Genomic DNA, 20617 nt, shown 5'->3' with positions numbered 1-20617 from the left:
ATCTCACTTTGAAGTAAAACCCCACCCACATCTAACTCTTTCTGCACATGTTACATCTGCCCCACCTGCAGTGCACATGGGTTTGTCCATTTGAGAAGGAATTTGCCTTTGTGAGTGAACCAGAATAAGGGCCTTTCTCCTTAAAGACAACCCCCATGCAGTTGTGCTGCCGTCCGATCTTGGTAACTAAGGGATGATGAACAGTCATTGGTTTCCACGGCAATCAGCTGATATCATCAAGTGACATACATTTCCAACCGCTGCAAGCAAACTTTGGTAACCACATTAGATTAGATGTCTGTTATTGTTGCGCTCTGCCAATAGAACGGGACAGAACATTATTACATCTGTGGCCGTCTGTATAAAATAGGACTGAAGATATGAGAACTGTCCAGTGTCACCACTTGTGGCAGTTCATACTTGCACTGGATCATCTGACACATGGGGCCTGGATTTGTGGTGCCCGCATGCAGGCAGCGCCATTTTCTGCAACAGCATCTGCGCACCTGACAGTGGCACTGTTCTGTCCCAGTGCATACACGTGTCATCATTGCACCATCTGTCTGCGCTTAGGAGATACTGTAACTATGACCAGGGCCGCCAATGTGGGTACAGCTCTCCCGGGCCCCAGCTCATTTTACCCAATGCAAACACCCCACCCCCTCCAACTTCCTCTTCTTCGCTCAGTGTGCTGAATAAAGCAGGCCCTGGAGCGCAGGACAACCTAGGACACCGGCGGCCAATTACGATACACCGGCGATACACCCGTGATGCATCTAGTCAGATCAATTAGAAATGGGGCTTAATCGCCCCGTGTTTATGCCCGTTATGTTGTAATACTGATAATGAGTGCCATAACTAAAGACTACATTATTCTCCTTGCTCTAGATCAGTTCCCATTTTCCAGGTCTCCTCACATAATCACAAGTGAAGTAATTAGCCCCTCCTTTGGATCTTTTCAAATGTTTCAGTGAGTAATGAATGCATCTGTGCACCAGCCGGGTGACCTGGAAAACGTGAACTGTGTGGGGTCCTGGCGCCACCTCAACTTGCAAGGCTCACTTCACTTGGGCCACTTTACTGCTCCCAATCAGAGTCCACGTCAAATTCAATGAAAGTTGTATGGGCATCCCCATAGAAACGCTGGGCCCAGCAGATGCTGGCGTGGTGATGCCTGCTCAGTTGGCCGGCGGATGTCAGGTGACGTCAGAACCCGCCCTGAATTCAGCGGATAGCAGCTGCTAGAAAAGTCAGTCCAGGCTGACTAGCGATGGTAGTAGAATTCATTCGATAGTGAGGTACCGTCGAATGATAAATCTGACTTGTGGCCCCATGTGAGGGCCAGGCTGTAACTAGATATTCGTAGGCCCCATAGCAAAAGTTTGTAGGGGCCCTCTATTTACCAACTGATGGTGATAAATATATGTAAAACATATTACTTAGTTATTCCCAGGGGCAAATGCAGGATTTCTAAACGGGGGTTTCCAGATATGTGCGATTATATATATATAATTTCTGTGATGGCACTCCACGTGACCATGTAAAGATGGTAAAGACAGTGCCCTCTGAAGATTACAGCAGCAGGACGCTGCCCTTACAACGTTGGTATAACACCGGACTGCTGTGTTTTTATTCCAGTGGTAACGTAGATAACTTGGATGTTGTGAAGCGTATTTTATTATCCCTTCAAGTGCCGTTTATCGTGAAGTCTATAAAATATATATATATAAAATTAAACATATTTAAAGGAATTACTGAATTTATATATGACACATACATACAGTACTGATGATAGGAATGACACTCGTCTTCCGTACACATACTTGAAAATACAGACGGCCTCCCCTGCTTCTGGCAAATGCCCTTTACTGCTGAAGGTCCTCCCCCACCGCTGCCAAGGTCCCGTAGAATTCACAATCCCCTTTCTCTGTAGCAGAGTCCCTGTCACTGCCATTGCTGATGTCCTGTTGCTGCTGCCTCTAAGTGCCCACCGCTGCTCAGCTCCTGGTCACCTTTGCCATCTGCATTGCTTTGCGAAGCACGGAGAAGTCTTTAGCGTTGAGTGGGTGTGGGCATTTAGAAGCAGCAGTGGCAGGAGCTCTTTAGCGCTGAACGGCTGCTGGACATTTAGAAGCAGCAGTGGCAGGCAGCCTACAAAAAAAAGAAATTTGACCTGTCAGGGAGGTTTCTGTGCAACCAGAACCCCCTCCCCACTGTGTGCGCCACTGACGCCCTTGTGTGAGGGGATGCATTAGCGTACACCTCCCCTCGAATGTTAGAGAGGGGTTTCACGTGGAGGTGGGGGCGCAGGGTGGCGTTCAGACGGGCATTTACCTGTTTGCTAGTCCGCAAACATATGCAATCAGGCCCTTTGTCTTATACCGTATACCAGGGGTGGGGAACCTCAGGCCCAGGGGCCGTATGTGGCCCCTGTAGTCGGTCTGAGAGTCCCTCCCACCTGCCTGGCGGCTTTGCCGGGAGTCAAGTACAGGGGAGTTCGGAAGTTCCTCTTAATCAACAGCAGCCGGAGACTGTCACTCTTATTCAGCGGCAGCCGCCAGAGCACGGAACGGCTGCAGCAGGACAATTTGAAAGATACATTTTTACATATGGCCCCCGAAGGATTTTTTCCCCCATACAAACGGCCCATGGCAAAAAAAAGCTTCCCCACCCCTGCCGAATACTAATCAATGTATGAAAGTACCGGGCTCTGCTTAAGAATCCAGCTTTGAAGGGAGACACATATACATACTAGTTAATTGTTCTCTCCATACTGACCTCAGTCATGTCAAGCTGCCCTTACGGAATAATTCCAGGGGGACTGATGACCCGTTCGGACTGCCCCTTCTGGCTGACCTGCGGGATCTTCTGGCAATAATATGTTGTTCACAATTACACAGCCCAAGAGAGGTTTTATTTACTAGTAACTGTGTGGGAACAATCTCTGACAGTTATACAGTGTATTCCATGATTACTTTCTGCTTTACATGCAAGCCCAATCTGCATCGCAGCCATTCAGTAATATGTGGATTTAAAGGAACCGGTGGGATTGCAGCGATATTTCGGCTATGCGAGTCAGTTATATGGCAGAACCGACCTTATCACCGATTGGTGCATTAAATAAATATGCAGCCTTGCTGAAATCCTGCCAGCTCTTTGAATTCAGAACCTGCCAACATCTTGATACGTAGAGGGCCTAATTCTCGTTTACTCGGAACAGGGCGAATTTGTTTGGGGTCTGCGCATGCGCAAGGGAGGACCTTGGGAACGGGCAGCGTTACACATCCCCTCGCATGTCACCAAGGGGAATTGGCGTGGGGGGGGGAGGAGGGGTGATCATTCAGACAGGCAGCATATGGCATCTCAGGCGCTCGGTAAGCTGCGTTGTTCACAGCTTACGAAGCCAACCTGAATCCTGCTGAAGTTGGGATGCTTGCTCACCTTTGGCGTGTGCTCTCCAAAAGGGGTATGGCCACATCAAAAGGGGCCATGGCTTTGTGGGAAGCGGTGATGGCGAGCCACACCCCCATTTCCCATCACTGTGAGGATATGTCCTGCTGGCATTGCACCCAGTTCCTCTGTCTACCGTGAATAAATGCTTGAATGGCACCCCCCCAACAAAACAAACAAAAAAAAAACATAAGGGGTGAAATGTAATAGGATGAGAGATTCAGAAAGTGAGAGATTTGGTAAGAAATCTCCAGGGATTTTTTAAAGCGGCAATCATTTACACCGCAAAATCAAACAGGTTTTGCAGTGTAAATGATTGCCGCTTTAAATAAACTGGAGATTTCTTACCAAATCTCTCACTTTCTGATTCTCTCATCCTATTACATTTCATTATGATGTACTCTAGATATTGGGGCAGATTTATTAAGCTTGGAGAAGAGATAAATCGGAGAAAAGGTAAAAGGAGATAAAGCACCAGCCAATCAACTCCCAACTGTCTTTTTCAAACACAGCTGATTGACTGGTGCTTTATCTCCTTATGGGGGAGATTCTCTAAGCTAAAAATGCGGTAAAAACCTCGTTATCTGGGTTTTTACCGCATTTTGGGATGCTGTAAGCATCCCCCGCCGGGCATCGCCAGAAAAATCTGGCGATGCCCCATAGAAGCCTATGGGCTTCTACTGCATCCCACCGCCGCCCCGCAGCGACCCCCCGTCGCCCCGCACGGACCCCGGCCGACCCGCAGCGACCCCTCCTCACTCACCTGTGTCCGGGCAGCACAGAGCTGTGCTGCCCGGACCTGTGACCTCCTCCCTGCACTGATCCTCTTCCGGGTGCAGGGAGGAGGAGAGCCCGGCGCAGCAGCAGCAGCGCCGGGTGTGGGAGGGAGGGGGGAGCCGCCGGGACCTGGCGACTCTCACCGCAAAGGACAGCTCTTAAGGCAAGAGCTGTCCTTTGCTATAATTATCGCATATGTTAGAACATATGCGATAATTATAAATGCGATGGACGGCGAAGGGGTGGCGGAGATTCTTAGAGAATCTCCCCCTTTACCTTTTCTCCGCTTTATCTCCAGTTTATCTCTTCTTCAAGCTTAATAAATCTGCCCCATAGTGACCAAAAATCAACTGTGATTTAGGAAACCCAGGAACGCTATATAATATACTGCTGACTTTATAGGGTTGCAGGAATGTGGAGATGTCAGGAAATGACAAGGAATCCATAGATTGGTTCCACATTCTCTTCACAGAGACTCATTACGCTGCTAGCCGTGTAATGCAGAGCGATGCAGTGTTACGTCCGCTAAGTAACTCCTATTATGTCTCTGGAAACGCTGCTTTTCCTTGAAGCGGGGATGGAGTCTGCTCATCATTCACATAATAGATCACTGTCACTTCAACATTGTTATTTCATTCACACAGCGTTTATGCTGACCAGCTGCCTGACTAAGGAACATTACTCCGGATATACAGTACGCGAGATGCTGATTTTGCATGTGACATTTCCACATAAAAGGATATAAAACTAGCTGCACCCCCCCCCCCCCCCCCCACAGACACACACACACACACACACGCACACTTTCCCAATCCACCTCCTTCTTCCCATCCCCTTCACTGCACTTGTAATCGCTGTCTCACTAATCTCAGCGTTTCATGCTCTACTGTTACATGCGGTACGGACTCATGATTGACTCTAGGTAAACAGTCATAAGGTCGACAGGGTCCAAAGGTCAACAGGGTCCAAAGGTCAACAGGGATCGACAGACAAAAGGTCTACATGGCATGACTTGGCAAATTCTCTCTCTAAACAGATTTGGGTGTTGTATTGTTTCTGTGCAGGGTAAATACAGGCTGCTTTATTTTTACACTGCAATATAGATATCAGTTTGAAGTACACCCCACCCAAATCTAATTCTCTCTGCACATGTTACATCTGCCCCACCTGCAGTGCACATGGTTTGGTCCATTAGAGGGTGATTGTGCATTTCTGAGTGAATCAGAATAACCCCCTAAGTCTAGACTTACTCAGGGCTGCTGCTGACGTCAGTGGTCCTCCATCCCAGAGAACCTCTGGCCCGCGGACTGTATACGGCCCCCGCAGCCGGTCTTTGTGGCCCGCCAACCCTCCCGGCGGTTGTGATGGGATGTTGCAATGGACAACCAATCAGATGCTATTATCTTCTAGAAAGTGTTAAATAAATAATTAGATTCTGATTTGTTGCCCATAGCAACATCCCATGTGAACTAGAACTCCAATCTTATTAATCGTCCCCCTTTGTCTTTGTTCCTTTCCCTTTTCTTCTCTTGCTTGGGTGGATCTCCAATCTCATTCTCTCAGCTTTTGGGACAATACTATTCTTATATCACTGTCCTGCTACCATCCCCTCGTTCCCCTGGCGCACTGTCCTGCTACCATCCCCTCGTTCCCCTGGCGCACTGTCCTGCTACCATCACCTTGCACACTGTTCTGCTACCATCCCCTGGCACACTGTTCTGCTACCATCCCCTGGCGCACTGTCCTGCTACCATCCCCTCGTTCCCCTGGCGCACTGTCCTGCTACCACCCCCTCGTTCCCCTGGCGCACTGTCCTGCTACCATCCCTTCGCACACTGTTCTGCTACCATCCCCTGGCACACTGTTCTGTTACCATCCCCTGGCGCACTGTCCTGCTACCATCCCCTCGTTCCCCTGGTGCACTGTCCTGCTACCATCCCCTCGTTCCCCTGGCGCACTGTCCTGCTACCATCCCCTCGTTCCCCTGGCGCACTGTCCTGCTACCATCCCCTCGCACACTGTTCTGCTACCATCCCCTCATTCCCCCCTCGCACACTGTTCTGCTACCATCCCCTCTATCCTGACAAATTTCCCTGTCTTTCCACTGTGCAAGAAACGGAGAGAGGTAAGGTAGCGGGAGTTTAGCACCTGCCCAGCTAATGCTTAAATGATACGGTTCTCATCATCATGATGGGTATTTCCTCATCTTTGCGGCCACAACTTACGCTACGGAACTTAGTAAAGTTGTGACGAGCGAAACGAGAGACGAATCGTGACAAGCAAAGAGAGCCCGCGAGGGGACAATAGTGCTATTCCGAAAGCGGCTAACGTCACTGGGCCCGCAAAGATGGGGAAGTACCTCATACCCTCCAACATGACCCATTCCATTAGGTACAAAATGCTCTGTTTCTGGACTTCCCTGCCAGTGGCAGCTACAGATGTGAGCCTGCAGCAGAGTCCAATATTCAAAAAGGGGAGCCACACCTAATGCCACCCCAAACATCAGTGTCCTGGACTTACTGGCAGTTAATGTGACCCCCCTCTTTGAATACTGGACCGTGCTAGAGTCCAAGCTCTGTAACTGCCACTGGCAGGGAAGTCCAGGAACAGAGCATTTTGTACCTAATGGAATGGGTCATGTTGGAGGGTATGGTCCCTCATTTTGTTTGCATCATTAACCCAGTCAAAAAGACGATTTTTGCATCTGCAAAGGACCCATACTTCTTCAAAATTCGTATCATAAAGGATCCCTATCTCCCCATCCATCCTTCCACCACATGCCCTCATACAATATGGCGGCGGCGGCCGCTCGCCCCACTTCCGCCCACAATACAGTGACGGCTTCAATTAGCAGGGCGGAAATTCCAGTATCAAACATGGCGTCTACAGTTGCTACCGATGCCGTATAACATTGACCTACAGGAATCATGTCTCTACAGTCGGTAGCCACCCGCGTTTTGTTTTATCCGACCTTGCTCTATAACGTGGTGATGGAGAAGGTGTCCAGCCGGAAGTGGTATGACCGGATAGATGACACTGTGATCCTGGGAGCGTTGCCCTTCCGAGGCATGAGTGACACGGTGAGCGGCCGCGCATGCGCAGTTCTGTCTCATGAGTACAATGATATTACTTTAGCTATGGGTGGGCTCTGCTGTGAGATTGGGCATAGAGGTATTCCAATGACCCATAGGTGACATTTCATTAATTTAATTTGTCTCTGCTAAGGTAAAGAAATTTAATTATTCCACTCTTCCATATTGCTAATTAGTTGGCCCTTTTATAAGCTGTGTCTGTAATTATTATACTATGTTTTTACTTTAGTCCCTGAACCTAATAGGGCCTACACACATAGCGATTTTTATCCATTTTCTAAGCGATCTGATTAGATCGCTTAGAAAAAGACCCTACATCGCTGTGTGTGTAGGGGGCAACGATAGTGGTGCGCGGCCCAACGTTGCGCTATCGCTGGTAGAATGAACAGTGTCTATCACCCGTGTCCTCTCACTGGAGAACACTGGCACTGTCCGCTCACGCAGCACACATCGATGACCGCTTGCGCTATGTGTGGGCTGTCGGCGCTGGGTGCTCAGCCAACCTAGCATAGCTAGAAAGCCCTCACACATCTGTATGTGTGTAGGCCCTATAAGACCGAAGTCTGACAGACAATGAAAAGATGGATGTTGGCAGTTATATCTGATGATAATACTTACTGTGCTGCCAAAAGTACACAATGGCCACCACATGGGAAAAAAAAGCACGCAAACATTGGCCCTTATTCAGATCTGGTCGCAGTACAAATTTGTTCTCAAAATGGGCAAAACCATGCTGCACTGCAGGTGGGACAGATGTAACATGTATAGAGAGAGTTAGGTTTGGGTGGGGTGTGTTTTTAAACTGAAATCTAAATTGCAGTGTAAAAATAATGCAGCCAGTATTTACCCTGCACAGAAACAAAATAACTCGCACAAATCTAACTCTCTCTGCACATGTTACATCTGCCCCACCTGCAGTGCACATGGTTTTGCCCATTTTGAGAACAAACTTGTACTGCAATCAGATCTGAATAAGGGCCATTGTCCCTACAGGGAAAAAAAAACCTTTGTCTTCAACAGAAATAAATAAAACAAAAATTGCCCAAGCAGCCCACAGATGACTACCCTGACCTGTCTGAGAGAGAGAGAGAGAGCGCACGGCCCTGATCACGTGGCGGGCTATTACCTATCGAATGTATCTGTCTGGGCCGCAATCCTTGGCAGCGATGAACTGCTACTTTTTTTGTTTGATCGCTGGGTGTTTGTAAGGTGATTGACAGGAAGTAGGCGTCCGGGCGCGGTAACCGAACGCTTAGTGGGAGTGTTACACATCTATTCGCACAGCGTCCCTCGCTAACCAGGCAGCGTCTTAACTGATTGCTAGCCACTGCGAATTCATGGCCGCTGCGATCTGTTTTGAATTACCCCCTATGATTTAGTTGTACTTGCAATATCCTCTAATCAAAAGAAAAGTTCTGTCGTCTCTCTGCGAATGGACCAGACTAGCACATCATCCCCGGGCCTTGTTTTTGAATACATGACCTGATGCAGTTAGTAAGTCCTACATCTTCATTGAGTGTTCCTGAGATTCCTACTTAGTCATTGCGTGTATGCTGCTATCGTTTCTCAAGTCTGTACGGTGAATATTGTCCAATAGGAATGACCTCTGATGCACATTGTTGTGTTTCCCGCAGCTAATTAAAGAGGAGAACATCCATGGGGTCATCACTATGAACGAAGAATATGAGACCAGACATTTGTGCCACAATTCTCAGGTTGGAAGTCCTCCATCACACACACACAAAGATAATGTACAGATAAATGTTTAATTGCTGCGCTAGCATTAGTGTTACACAATAAAGGTAATCGCACTCGTAATTGTAGTAACCTGCTAGCCTGGTGGTCACCATGGTGGTGGTGTTGGGGTCCTTCTATCTTCCGACTACTCCAACCAATTCATACCCCCAGAACCATTCTTTACATTTGGGGTACATGCTGTTCACCTTGACCTCATGGTCCTCTCACTATGGGGTAGATGTATGAAGAAGTGATAAGGGAGGAGAAATGTGCAACCAATCAGCTGCTCTGTATAATTTTATATTATGCAAATTATATATGTTACTTCAGTGCTGATTGGTTGCCACAGGCCACTCCTCCTCTGGCTCACTTCTCCCTTATCACTGCTTCATACATCTACCCCTATATTCCTAGACCAATTTATTTTCTGTCTCCCTTACTTGCTGTCTTCAGAACTTCCCCCTCCTCATCCTGAATCCTCTGCCTCTAAACTCCTTACTTTCACACCAGCGTTTGATCTCTCCCATTAATCTGGTCTTCACTCACCATTGTAATATTACTGATGACACAAGTTCCCTGTTCCCCTCTCTGACATCACCTCTTCTCTTATATCTCATCCCTCTCCTCTTCCCCACCGCTGCCTCCCATGGTTACCATCAGTAAGCGTAAAATTGAACCTATCAGCACCATGTACAACTCTCACCTATTCTCTCTTTCTTTGCCCGAAACAAGCCACTTCCCTATACAATGCCTCCCTTACTTCTGCCCTTGACTCTGTAACTCCAGCAATCACTCCTCACCCTCGCAGATCTACACCTCAACTCTGCACTTCCAATGTATCAGATACCTGCAGAACTAGTCACAAACTGCCAAGGAGCAGTGGAGAAATCACGCTCTCATACTACAGTGCTGCTGTCAGAGACTTACCCCAGCTTACCCCTCTCCACCCATCTTACAAACTGTGATTTCTCCCCTGTATCTGGAAATGAAGTAATGGCTCTCCTCCTGCCTTCCCTTCCCTCCTGCCTTCACCAATACCTCTCTGCTTCTGCGTATTCCTACTTCATACTACATCTGCCTCCCCTCTCCTACACCTACACTGGCTGTAGCCATCCCCTTCAGAACCAATTTCAAGCTTCTCACACTCCCTTACAAAGCTCTCTCCCACTCCTCTCCCATTTATATCTCTGACCTGATCTTCCTTCACACTCCCACCCGCCCTCTTCGCTCCACAAATCGCCTCTCTTGAAACCTTCATCCCACCTCCAAGATTTTCCATGTGCTGCTCCTTACCTCTGGAACTCTCTTCCTCACGCTATCAGACTCTCCACCTCTCTTAAAATATCCTATCTTGATCCACTTCTTCATCAAAGCCATTCAGCTCTCATACTAACCCACTGTTCCATGATTACTGCCTTTGTCGCCAGTCTGTCTTCCCCACCCCATTAAAATGTAAGCTCTCACGAGCAGGGCCCTCATCCACCATGTGCTTTCCCTTCCTTTACTTATACGATCATCTACTCCACAGGGTCTCAAACTCGGTCCTCAGAACCCCACACAGTGCATGTTTTGCTGGTCTCCTCACAGAAAATCAAGTGAAATAATTAGCTCCACCTGTGGATCTTGTAAAATGTGTCAATGAGTAATGAATGCACCTGCCAGGAGACCTGAGAACCGTGAACGGTGTGGGGTCCTGAGGACCGAGTTTGAGAACCCCTGATCTACTCTATACTCCTTTAAAAAGGCATCTAACCCTTGGTTTCTGCCACCCTTATGACCGATGAGGCAGTCATGTACTTGTCCTACAATATCTTGCAATGTAAGACACTAATTATGGCCTGTGTGTGTGTATATGTTGAAAGCTTAAGCTGGGTATACACGGATAGATTTGAAGCCAGATGTGGGCGTTCCCGATCGATGGGAACGACCAATCGTTCAAATTGTTCCGTACATCATTAACGATGATTCTGCATGCAGGAATATCGTAGACAAATCTTTTGTCAAGTGTATCAAATCGTTCCGTGTGTACGCACGATGAACGATTTGATACACTTGTTAACGATGTCTGAACACTTCCGACATCGTTCCGTGTGTACCCACCTTAACTCTTTTTTTAAGATAAAATATTTTAGTTAATTCAGTTGAGAGAGAAACATCTGGGGGAAGTGGATCACAGCTGTAGGGGAACAGTGTAAAAGAGAATCAGGGTAGAAAGGCGATTGCTGGGGACGAGTAGAGCAAACTCAATGAGAACATACAAACTGCACACAGATGTGTTTCTGGTACAGACTCCAGTACTAACCAGTGTTCCATCATGTAGCCTAATGGCATAGTTACTTCAGCAATGTTGTAGCCATCTGATTCCCACCACAATATTAGTTCCAATACAAATTCACCATTGTTGTGGAGATCACTTATGTTCTCTTCATTGAGGCCCCCTACCACCACTGCCGCAGAGATGTCTGCGAGTGACCACACACTACTCTGTAACCTGCTGGCAGTGTGCTCAGCCATCAGTGGTCACTAATAACTCCACGCTGCTAGGATCACTGCTGACACCAGCCCTTCTCATTCATTACAGCCCCCTTATTGGTCAGTCCGAGCCGGTCCTTCTGTCATATCTTCCCTATTAATAGCTTACAGGGTTACATGATGCTGTAAGCAGATCCAAGCCCAAATGACTGGGGGGGGGGGGGGGGGGGGGTATATTAACTTTCAAATCCTCCATGTAGTGGATGTGTCCTTTAAACTGTATCTGCGTATCGCTCCGTCTATTGTTCAATGTGTCCCAGCTACTTGGATTCTCTGGTCTTTCCGCAGCAGTGGGAAGCTTTGGGTGTGGAACAGCTTCGACTGAGCACGGTTGATTTCACCGGCGTCCCTACCCTGGAGCATTTACAGAAAGGGGTCGAGTTTGTTCACAAGCACCGAGAAAAGGGCAACAGCGTTTACATTCACTGCAAGGCTGGACGCTCCCGCAGCGCTACAATGGTAGCTGCCTATTTAATTGAGGTGAGATCCATGAACCATGTTGCCTGTATGATTTATTAGCTTGGCTGTTACTGAATACATCACTAGTTTTCTCTCTAACCTCCTCTCTGGGCGTATCCAATGTTCTGACTGGAGTTCACTATTGTTGTATCCAAGGGCTATGAAAATAAATACCTCCGCTGTGTAAATCTAAAAGCCTCTGTAATAATGACAGGAGAAGCAATTGATTAAGTAATAATTGCAGGAACGGCAGGTACAAGCGTGCACACATCCGTAATTTACTGTTTACTTCTCTATAAGCTCTGTGGCTGTATCCAAAGTTCAGAGCAGAGTTTGCTTTTGAGGTATCCAAGGGCTATGAAAATAAATAGCTCTGCTTTGTACAGATGAAGCGCCTCTCAGCCAGCTGAGGGAATTGCCAGACATGCCAGCGTCCTATCAGCACGGTGGCGGGGAATGTATTCCCTGCCCGTCTCCACTTCAGGGAGACGGGCAGGGCGAGTGGGGGCTATGAGGGAGCCGGTGGAGGGCGCCGTCAGAATGAGGGTCTTGTGTACACGCTGGATAAATCTACTTAATCGCCGGTCAGGGCCTGTGGTCTCACCGGAGAACACTGGCCCTGACAGATCACTCAGCGCTGACACATCACTGTACATTGCAGAGATCGCTCAGCAGTCTAACCGTGTGTAGGCCACTTGAGGGCTTGAACAAGTTGTGAATGGAAGCAACGGAATTGGATGCTGGAAGGAGGGGGATGGGAATGACTACTTCAGTGATGTAGTTGTTAATTGAGTGTCGTCTCTTCCAGCGCACGGCTTCTTACCCTAGGGCTCCCTTGTCTGCCTTTCTGGCTAGATTAGATTTTATCCAAGTGCATTTTTCAGACGTTACCTTCATTGGCTCTAATGGATGACTGCTGCCAAATTCTGCACATTAGAGAAACATATTGTATTCTCTGTTCAGCTTTCCTTCTCCGGAACCTAATGATTGTCATTCCCTTTTATTGTGCGCTTCAATAATCCACCCACTTTTGTCTAAAACATTAATATCACTCCATAAACCTAAAAATAGTCATAAAAAGCCATCTAGCCTAAAATACGTTACTTTGTTGTAAGACTTTCTAATAACATTCCGAAGTGTGTCCTATAGTGGAATGTGACCTTGTATTTGTTTTGTATTCAACTTGGTTTCATCGGCCGGGCTGCAGGGTCCTGAACAGCGGGAAAAATGACTACAAATGCGTTGAGGTCTGGAAGTATATGTTATAGTGGGCCTTATTCTGGTTGGTGCAGTGCAACGGACGTAGGTCCGTTTCCCGTACGTGGACGGTGAGCGTAAGTCCGCCCACAAAACATCCGCATACGGACGGGCACAAACACCGACAATGGGGAGTGGTGTACACTTTAGCGTACGCCACCGTATACGGATGGGTCTCCTCTTAGACACCGTTAACTGGCGTACAACAGAGCGTACGCCACCGTATACGGATGGGTCTCGTCCGTTTTCACACCGACATCTTCCGTATATCGGAGCGTACGCCACAGTGCACGGACGGGTCTCGCCTTTTTTCAATGGAAAACTCAGCGTGTGTCACCGATCGTGAGAGTGAGCGTACGTCCGTGCACGCTGGCATACCCTTCGCATATATGGCACTGCAAATCTTCCTTTTCAACTATAATTAAGACATTTAATTAATTATTCTAATTGTCATTCAATAATTGTTTACTAATAACTCAATTGTCTACCTTAATAAACACCCTAATAAAACAACATTTTAACCCTCATTACATTTTAATCACTATCTATGTGTCCCCACATTGGTTTTACTTTTAAATAAAGTTATGTTGGTGTTACAGTGAAAAAGTTGACACGTCGACTTCTCTGAATTGAGTGTCCTGCTTTTTAATAACTACCTTGACATATATAAGCAGGTCTTAGAATGAATCTTACCTAAAATGAAACCAACCTTTACATGTAGAGAAGTGTAGAAATATATGCTTCCAATGTGTTTGAGGGCTGTGTGTGGCTTGCAGGTAGTGAAATCATGGTTTTCACTTAATAGGCTGCAGCATTGCTTATTAAATTCAGGTGTAGTAATCAGCGTTAATTAGCAGACCCAGGCGTCCGCTCTTATACGGTATCTCTAGGGGTGGCCTGGAGCTATCTTTGGCGTCCGCCTGTTTTTGGCCCAAAATGCGCGGTGTGTTCGCCGATCGAGCGGTTGCAGCACCGTATATTTTTTGTGTACGCCCATGTTTACGCCCAGTTTTCCTCATTATTCCGGCCGCTCCCACAACAATGCCCCCATGCCGCCCACAATGACCGTACTCTTGCGGACAGGTTTTTTCGCACTGAGAGACCCGTCGCTGAGCGGTGTGAGGTCGCCGCACTTGCGCATAGCGAAAGCTACGCATGCGCAGATGGAAAAAAAAAACCCGATCCACCCGTATACGGTCCCACCGTACCAAGCAGAATAAAGCCCAGTGTGTACACACCAAGCGTCATGGCTTCCTATGATGCCGATATATTGAACATCAGAAGCCATATCGCATGCTTTTTTAGGGCTTGCGAGCCTGATGCGCTGCCGATGCGTGCTCCCGTGTGAGCGCAAATCGTCAGTGAAATAGAGAGGGCAGCCAAGTTTTATATTTAATTCATTTAATTTTTAATTACAGCTGCCGCCGGCGCTGCCTGCACAATTAGGTCGGCAGTGCAGGGAGGGGCTCTCGTGCACTGCTTACGCTGCTGCCTGTCACACTAGGGTGCGCCGGTAGCATGAAGAGCAGCTTCCACACTCCCCAGCGGCAGAGTTAACAGGAGCCACCACCTCTTCTGGCTCCGGCCGTACCTTCATGCCGGACCACCCGGCTCCTGTACCTACGTCCCGCGGCTTCCAGTTCATGCCGCAGCTCCTTCCAGCCAATCAGCTCCTTACTGACTTCTTTCACACACAAAGCCTGTAACATGGCAGTTAGCAGGTGATTGGCTGGACGTTTATCTCTCCTTATCACCCTTGGATTTATCTCTTGTTAAGGCTTAATACATCTGCCCCAGTGTATCATTCCCTCTTCTTCAAGGAAAACTCACTCCCTCTTAGATGTAAGTAGTGAGAAAGTAATCAGCGTAGTATTGGGGGCTGGCGGTCATGGATAGAGATGCGCCGTAACCATCTGAAGAGTATGCGGGCAAAGGTGGTCGCTGAGTAGGTGAGAGCTGGAAGTGAAGTGTGAGAAGAGGGTTTTGGCAACAGGAGGGAAAAGGGCCCTGCTCAGAGGAGCTTACAGTCTAGAGGGAAGGAGTGACCGACAGATGACATGAGGTGCAAGCAAGTGGGAGGTGGCTTGATGGAAGGATGTAAGCAAGCAGCGGTGACGTCACTGAATTATATAGTTTACTGATACCGCCCAGTGTGTTGACCCACGGCACTAGGTGCTCCTAGTTTTTTAACGCAGTGTTTCTAAGACTCGGTCCTCAGGACCCCTCACAGTTCACGTTTTTAAGGTCACCCGGCAGGTGCACAGGTGCCCTCATTACCAACTGCCACATTTTAAAAGATCCACAGGTGGTGCTAATTATGTTACTTCATTCTGTGAGGAGACCCGCAAAACATGCACTGTGTGGGGTCCTGAGGACTGACTTTGAGCACCAGTGATCTACAGTATCTTTGGGTAGTTGTCCAGGAAGGAATGATTACCTGTACGTTTGCTAAGTCCCTGATAGACGTCATGGAGCAATGGCCCCAGAACCGTGTCCTAAAGAACTTACACAAGGTTTTTCTTTTTTCTTTGTGCAGAGACATAAATGGAAACCCGACGTTGCCACTAGTTACATAGCGGATATCCGGCCACATATCCTGATCCGCAGCAGCCAGCAACAAATGCTGGAGAAGTTCTATCTATTGGTTACTAATCCGGAATCGCTGGGCAGCGGAGGCTGACATGAAGGGGGATTACTTGTACTTCTGTTCTACGTCCAGCAAGAAACGTTCTACGTCAGATGCCTCTTGTGCCGTTGTGGCGAACTCCATTCTACAGCTCAGGCCTCAAGATTGTCTACTGCTGCTGTGTTATTCCTGTCACCGTCTATTGGAGGAATGAATGTTTAGTCTAGCACGGTGTGCGCTCATTGTGTCCTTATTGTAGAGGACATTTTATAAATATAATCTGGCACTAAGTCAGTCTAGTAGCTTCTTTATTTGTAGAGATATTGTATGCTCACATTTGCAGCACACACACACACACACGTATGATGTGCGATATTTGTGCGTAGAGAACCCTGAAACACGGACACACTAAAGCCCATTATGTGTAGGTCCGGCTGTTGAATAACTCTCTTCCCCATAACTGAATCGCTCCATTGTTTCAATGCATTCCATAGGACAACTAACTACATCGGGAGGTGCCGTTGTATACAAGAGGAGGCCTCTCATTGGACACCAGTGCACTTAGTGAAAGGCTAAATGGGAGTATTACAGAGGAGTGGGGAGGTACCGAGCTGCGGCATTAGCTGGTGACACTGGAGAGGGCATGGTTTTTATCCATTGTTTTGCTTTCAAAGGGATTTGGAGCATTTTATGGGGCAGTTATTGCTAATAATTCAACATTCACTCTACTGTGATCCCAAAACATTACCTTTCGGACTGTAGGTCCCTGAAGAGCAGATAATTGTACCCATTGTAGTGATCAGTCAGGTTGGGTGGGGGTGTATGGCCTGATTACAAATGAGGCTGTATGGCTGTGGCACCAGATCAGTCATGTGCCGCCTCCTCTACCTGCCTTCTATCAGGTCATGTGCTTCATCCTCCTACTATTGCTTGCCTCCTGGCCTTTCACGTGCCCCCCTGCTCTACCTGCATTCTGACCAATGATGTGCCCTATATGCCCCTTATCCACTGCACTCCTCCTGTTTTATCAGATGCCCAATCCCCATGCACTCCTTTTGTCCAGTCAAGTGTTTCTCCCACAGCACATCTGGCCAAGCATGTGCCCTCATCCCCTGCATGTGTTCTGTCCAATCAATGTCTCCATCCAAAGCACACCTCCTGGCCAAGCATGTGCCCTCACCCCCTGCACGTCTTCTGTCCAATCAAGGTCTCCATCCAAAGCACACCTCCTAGCCAAGCATGTGCCCTCATCCCCTGCACGTCTTCTGTCCAATCAAGTGCTCCAGCCATAGCACACCTCCTGGCCAAGCATGTGCCCTCATCCCCTGCATGTCTTCTGTCCAATCAAGGTCTCCATCCAAAGCACACCTCCTGGCCAAGCATGTGCCCTCATCCCCTGCACGTCTTCTGTCCAATCAATGTCTCCATCCAAAGCACACCTCCTGGCCAAGCATGTGCCCTCATCCCCTGCACGTCTTCTGTCCAATCAATGTCTCCATCCAAAGCACACCTCCTGTCCAAGCATGTGCCCTCATCCCCTGCATGTCTTCTGTCCAATCAAGGTCTTCATCCAAAGCACACCTCCTGTCCAAGCATGTGCCCTCATCCCCTACACATCTTCTGTCCAATCAATGTCTCCATCCAAAGCACACCTCCTGGCCAAGCATGTGCCCTCACCCCCTGCATGTCTTCTGTCCAATCAAGTGCTCCACCCATAGCACGTCTCCTGTCCAAGCATGTGCCCTCATCCCCTGCACGTCTTCTGTCCAATCAAGTGCTCCACCCATAGCACGCCTCCTGTCCAAGCATGTGCCCTCATCCCCTGCACGTCTTCTGTCCAATCAAGTGCTCCACCCATAGCACGCCTCCTGTCCAAGCATGTGCCCTCATCCCCTACACATCTTCTGTCCAATCAAGTGCTCCACCCATAGCACGCCTCCTGTCCAAGGATGTGCTCTCATCCCTACACATCTTCTGTCCAATCAAGTGCTCCACCCATAGCACGCCTCCTGTCCAAGCATGTGCCCTCACCCCCTGCACGTCTTCTGTCCAATCAAGTGCTCCACCCATAACACGCCTCCTGTCCAAGCATGTGCCCTCATCCCCTGCACGTCTTCTGTCCAATCAAGTGCTCCACCCATAGCACGTCTCCTGTCCAAGGATGTGCCCTTATCCCCGTCCAATCAAGTTCTCCATCCACTGCACAACTCCTGTTCAAGCATGTGCCCTCATCCCCTGCACGTCTTCTGTCCAGTCAGTTCTTCACTCACCTTCTGTTCATGTACAGGTATGTGCCCTCATCCCCTGCATGTCTTCTATCCAAGTGCTCCACCCACAACAACCCTTCTGTCCAAGCATCCGCCCTCATACGCTACATAAATACGTTATTTATTTGGCACGTTTCTCCAAAAGGGCTCAAGACACCTTACACTAATCATGAACAAACTACAGAGGTTTCGCTTTACAGAACTATAAACATAACACGGCATTAGATTTTGTTATGTCCAGCATGTAGCTGAATTTCAGTAATTTGGTCTTTTGTGAACTTTTTGTGTTCTTCTGCAGATGAATGATTAGCTTTGCTAGGCAATAAATTGCATAGGAACAGCCATTTACCAAAGTTTAAGCCATAATTTCCTTAAATGCACCGGGACAGAGAGGAAGTCTGCTATCTTAACATAGAGACACACTGTACTGCTGCCCAGGGCCCAACTATTTTAGGGGCCTTTGAGATTGGATTGGCTGGAACCTCCAGAGCTTCTTTTGCGAGGCAGGTAGAGAATTCTGTCCAGCCGCACTGATTGTGACACACACACACACACACACACACACACACACACACACACACACACACACAGAGCGGCCAGTCAGCACTCTCTATCTGTCTCCCAGCCTGAAACCGCATTAATCAGCTCTCCTGGGCAGGGTCCACGTATACATTAGTTTCATCGCTGCCAATGTCACCGCTAAACCTTTGGGTAAGACCGTCCCGTTGTGAATTTGGGCCTCATAACCTCTGATGCAGCAATGTTTACAAACCTTGTCTATGTTCTGCAATGTTCCGTACTGTAAGTAACTTTTTGTTTATACTATTCCTGTTTATGTAATTGTAAGCCATTGTGGACCCCTTGTGATGCCATATAAATAAAGTATAATTAAATAATTATAATAAATTGCTTCACAAGAAGAACCATATAATTAAAATGAATCTATATATAGAGGATCTCCAGTTTTTTCGGGACATACTGCCACCTAGTGTCCATATAAACAATATACAGCATAGCAACCAAACAGGGATGTCTTCTTCAAGAACTGTTTGTACAGACCTGAATTTGACCCCGTCTCCATCGTCAGGGGTTTACGATACCAAATGACATAGAAAATCTAGATCCATCAAACGCTAACCAACAAATCTTATGACGATGACTCCACAGAATTTAACCTTAGCACCAGGCTGACAATTCACAGGCTCCATTCACCAAACACCCCATCCATGGACAGGGTCCCAAACTACTCACCTTTAGTTCCCTTTCCTTTGTAAAGGCCCCCATGTCCTAAACTACATATATCGAATGCGATCCCGTTCCCCGCTGCCAGGAATCTGAGGTCGCATGGGACCGCACATCGGATCGGATGTCAAACACCTCTGATTTGGACACTTTTCACCTGATTGCTCTGCTCAATCCTTCGGAACCGGGTGGAAAGAGGCCGAATTGAATAAGTGTATTGGGGCCTATAGGCTTATCAGATTTGGAATAGGAATTAAGGTTTCATGGCCAATTGGATCCATGCTAAATATATACATTAATGTAGAACAGCTCCATACCGGGATTACTACTGCCTGCAGATGCTCCATATACTAGGTGTAGAGAAGCTGGATCAGAACTTTCAGTGCAATCACACTGAAATATCTCATTCACTTGGCTACAACAAGAATACTTGTAGCAGATACTCTCAATACAAATAGATCTTCATAAATATGCCAACAGACAAACTTATTGAGGGCCCTACATCTGCCGAACAATCACCGAAGATATGGGGGCGGTGACGGGTGAGCTGTGATGAATTCCTGAAGTCTTCTCTGAGAGCACAGCTTCGGCACTACCTCTCTTGACCACTGTATGCACTGTAGAGCACTACCATTCTCTTGCTGAAATTGTCACTTTTCATTGCTCAGCTCCCTTTTGGTATAGATTAATGTTTCAATCTGCTAAACCTTCATTGACAAATGCCCTATAAAGTAGTGAAATCCACATCAAAATCAGTACAGCGGTTCTTGAGATTCGCCTGAAAGATTATACACACGCAATACCCAATAAGGTTTTGCTGAGAACCACTTGCTTTCTTCTGGGTGATTACACAAGTCTCACATGTCAGGAGCCAAGCCGTAACAGAACAGTATGAAATATTGAGGCCTCTTCTCTGTTTTCCACACGTAAGATCATGTATCCAGCTAAGCAGAATCCCTTACGTACAACATCATTTATTAAAAGAAACAAGAACGGGAAGCATGCCGAGCGAAGTAAGACCATGCAAGGGGACACGGTCACTAATTTAGTGTCCACGTGATGAAATCTACAAATTGACATAAAACAAATTCACGAAAAACTCATACGGACCTTTCTACGTGTTGACGATCCCATATCGACCTTTTATCTATATCGAACTTGTGCATAGACCTAGACAT

The 20617-nt window shown here is 47.6% G+C and overlaps 1 protein-coding gene across 1 annotated transcript; it reads left to right on the top strand.

Moving 5' to 3' along the window:
* The first annotated feature begins 7073 nt into the window (after positions 1 to 7073).
* On the top strand, positions 7074 to 19090 carry PTPMT1 (protein tyrosine phosphatase mitochondrial 1). Its single transcript, XM_083164362.1, has 4 exons — positions 7074 to 7307; positions 8954 to 9034; positions 11877 to 12068; positions 15841 to 19090. The coding sequence occupies exons 1-4, from the start codon at positions 7155 to 7157 to the stop codon at positions 15982 to 15984; spliced, it is 570 nt and encodes a 189-aa protein (XP_083020488.1). The 5' UTR covers positions 7074 to 7154; the 3' UTR covers positions 15985 to 19090.
* The last annotated feature ends 1527 nt before the right edge of the window (positions 19091 to 20617 follow it).

Source organism: Crinia signifera, chromosome 11 (genome assembly GCF_055691185.1).
Source record: "Crinia signifera chromosome 11, ASM5569118v1, whole genome shotgun sequence".
In the NCBI taxonomy this organism is placed as follows: Eukaryota; Metazoa; Chordata; class Amphibia; order Anura; family Myobatrachidae; genus Crinia; species Crinia signifera.
This window is presented reverse-complemented; position numbering and strand designations above follow the sequence as displayed.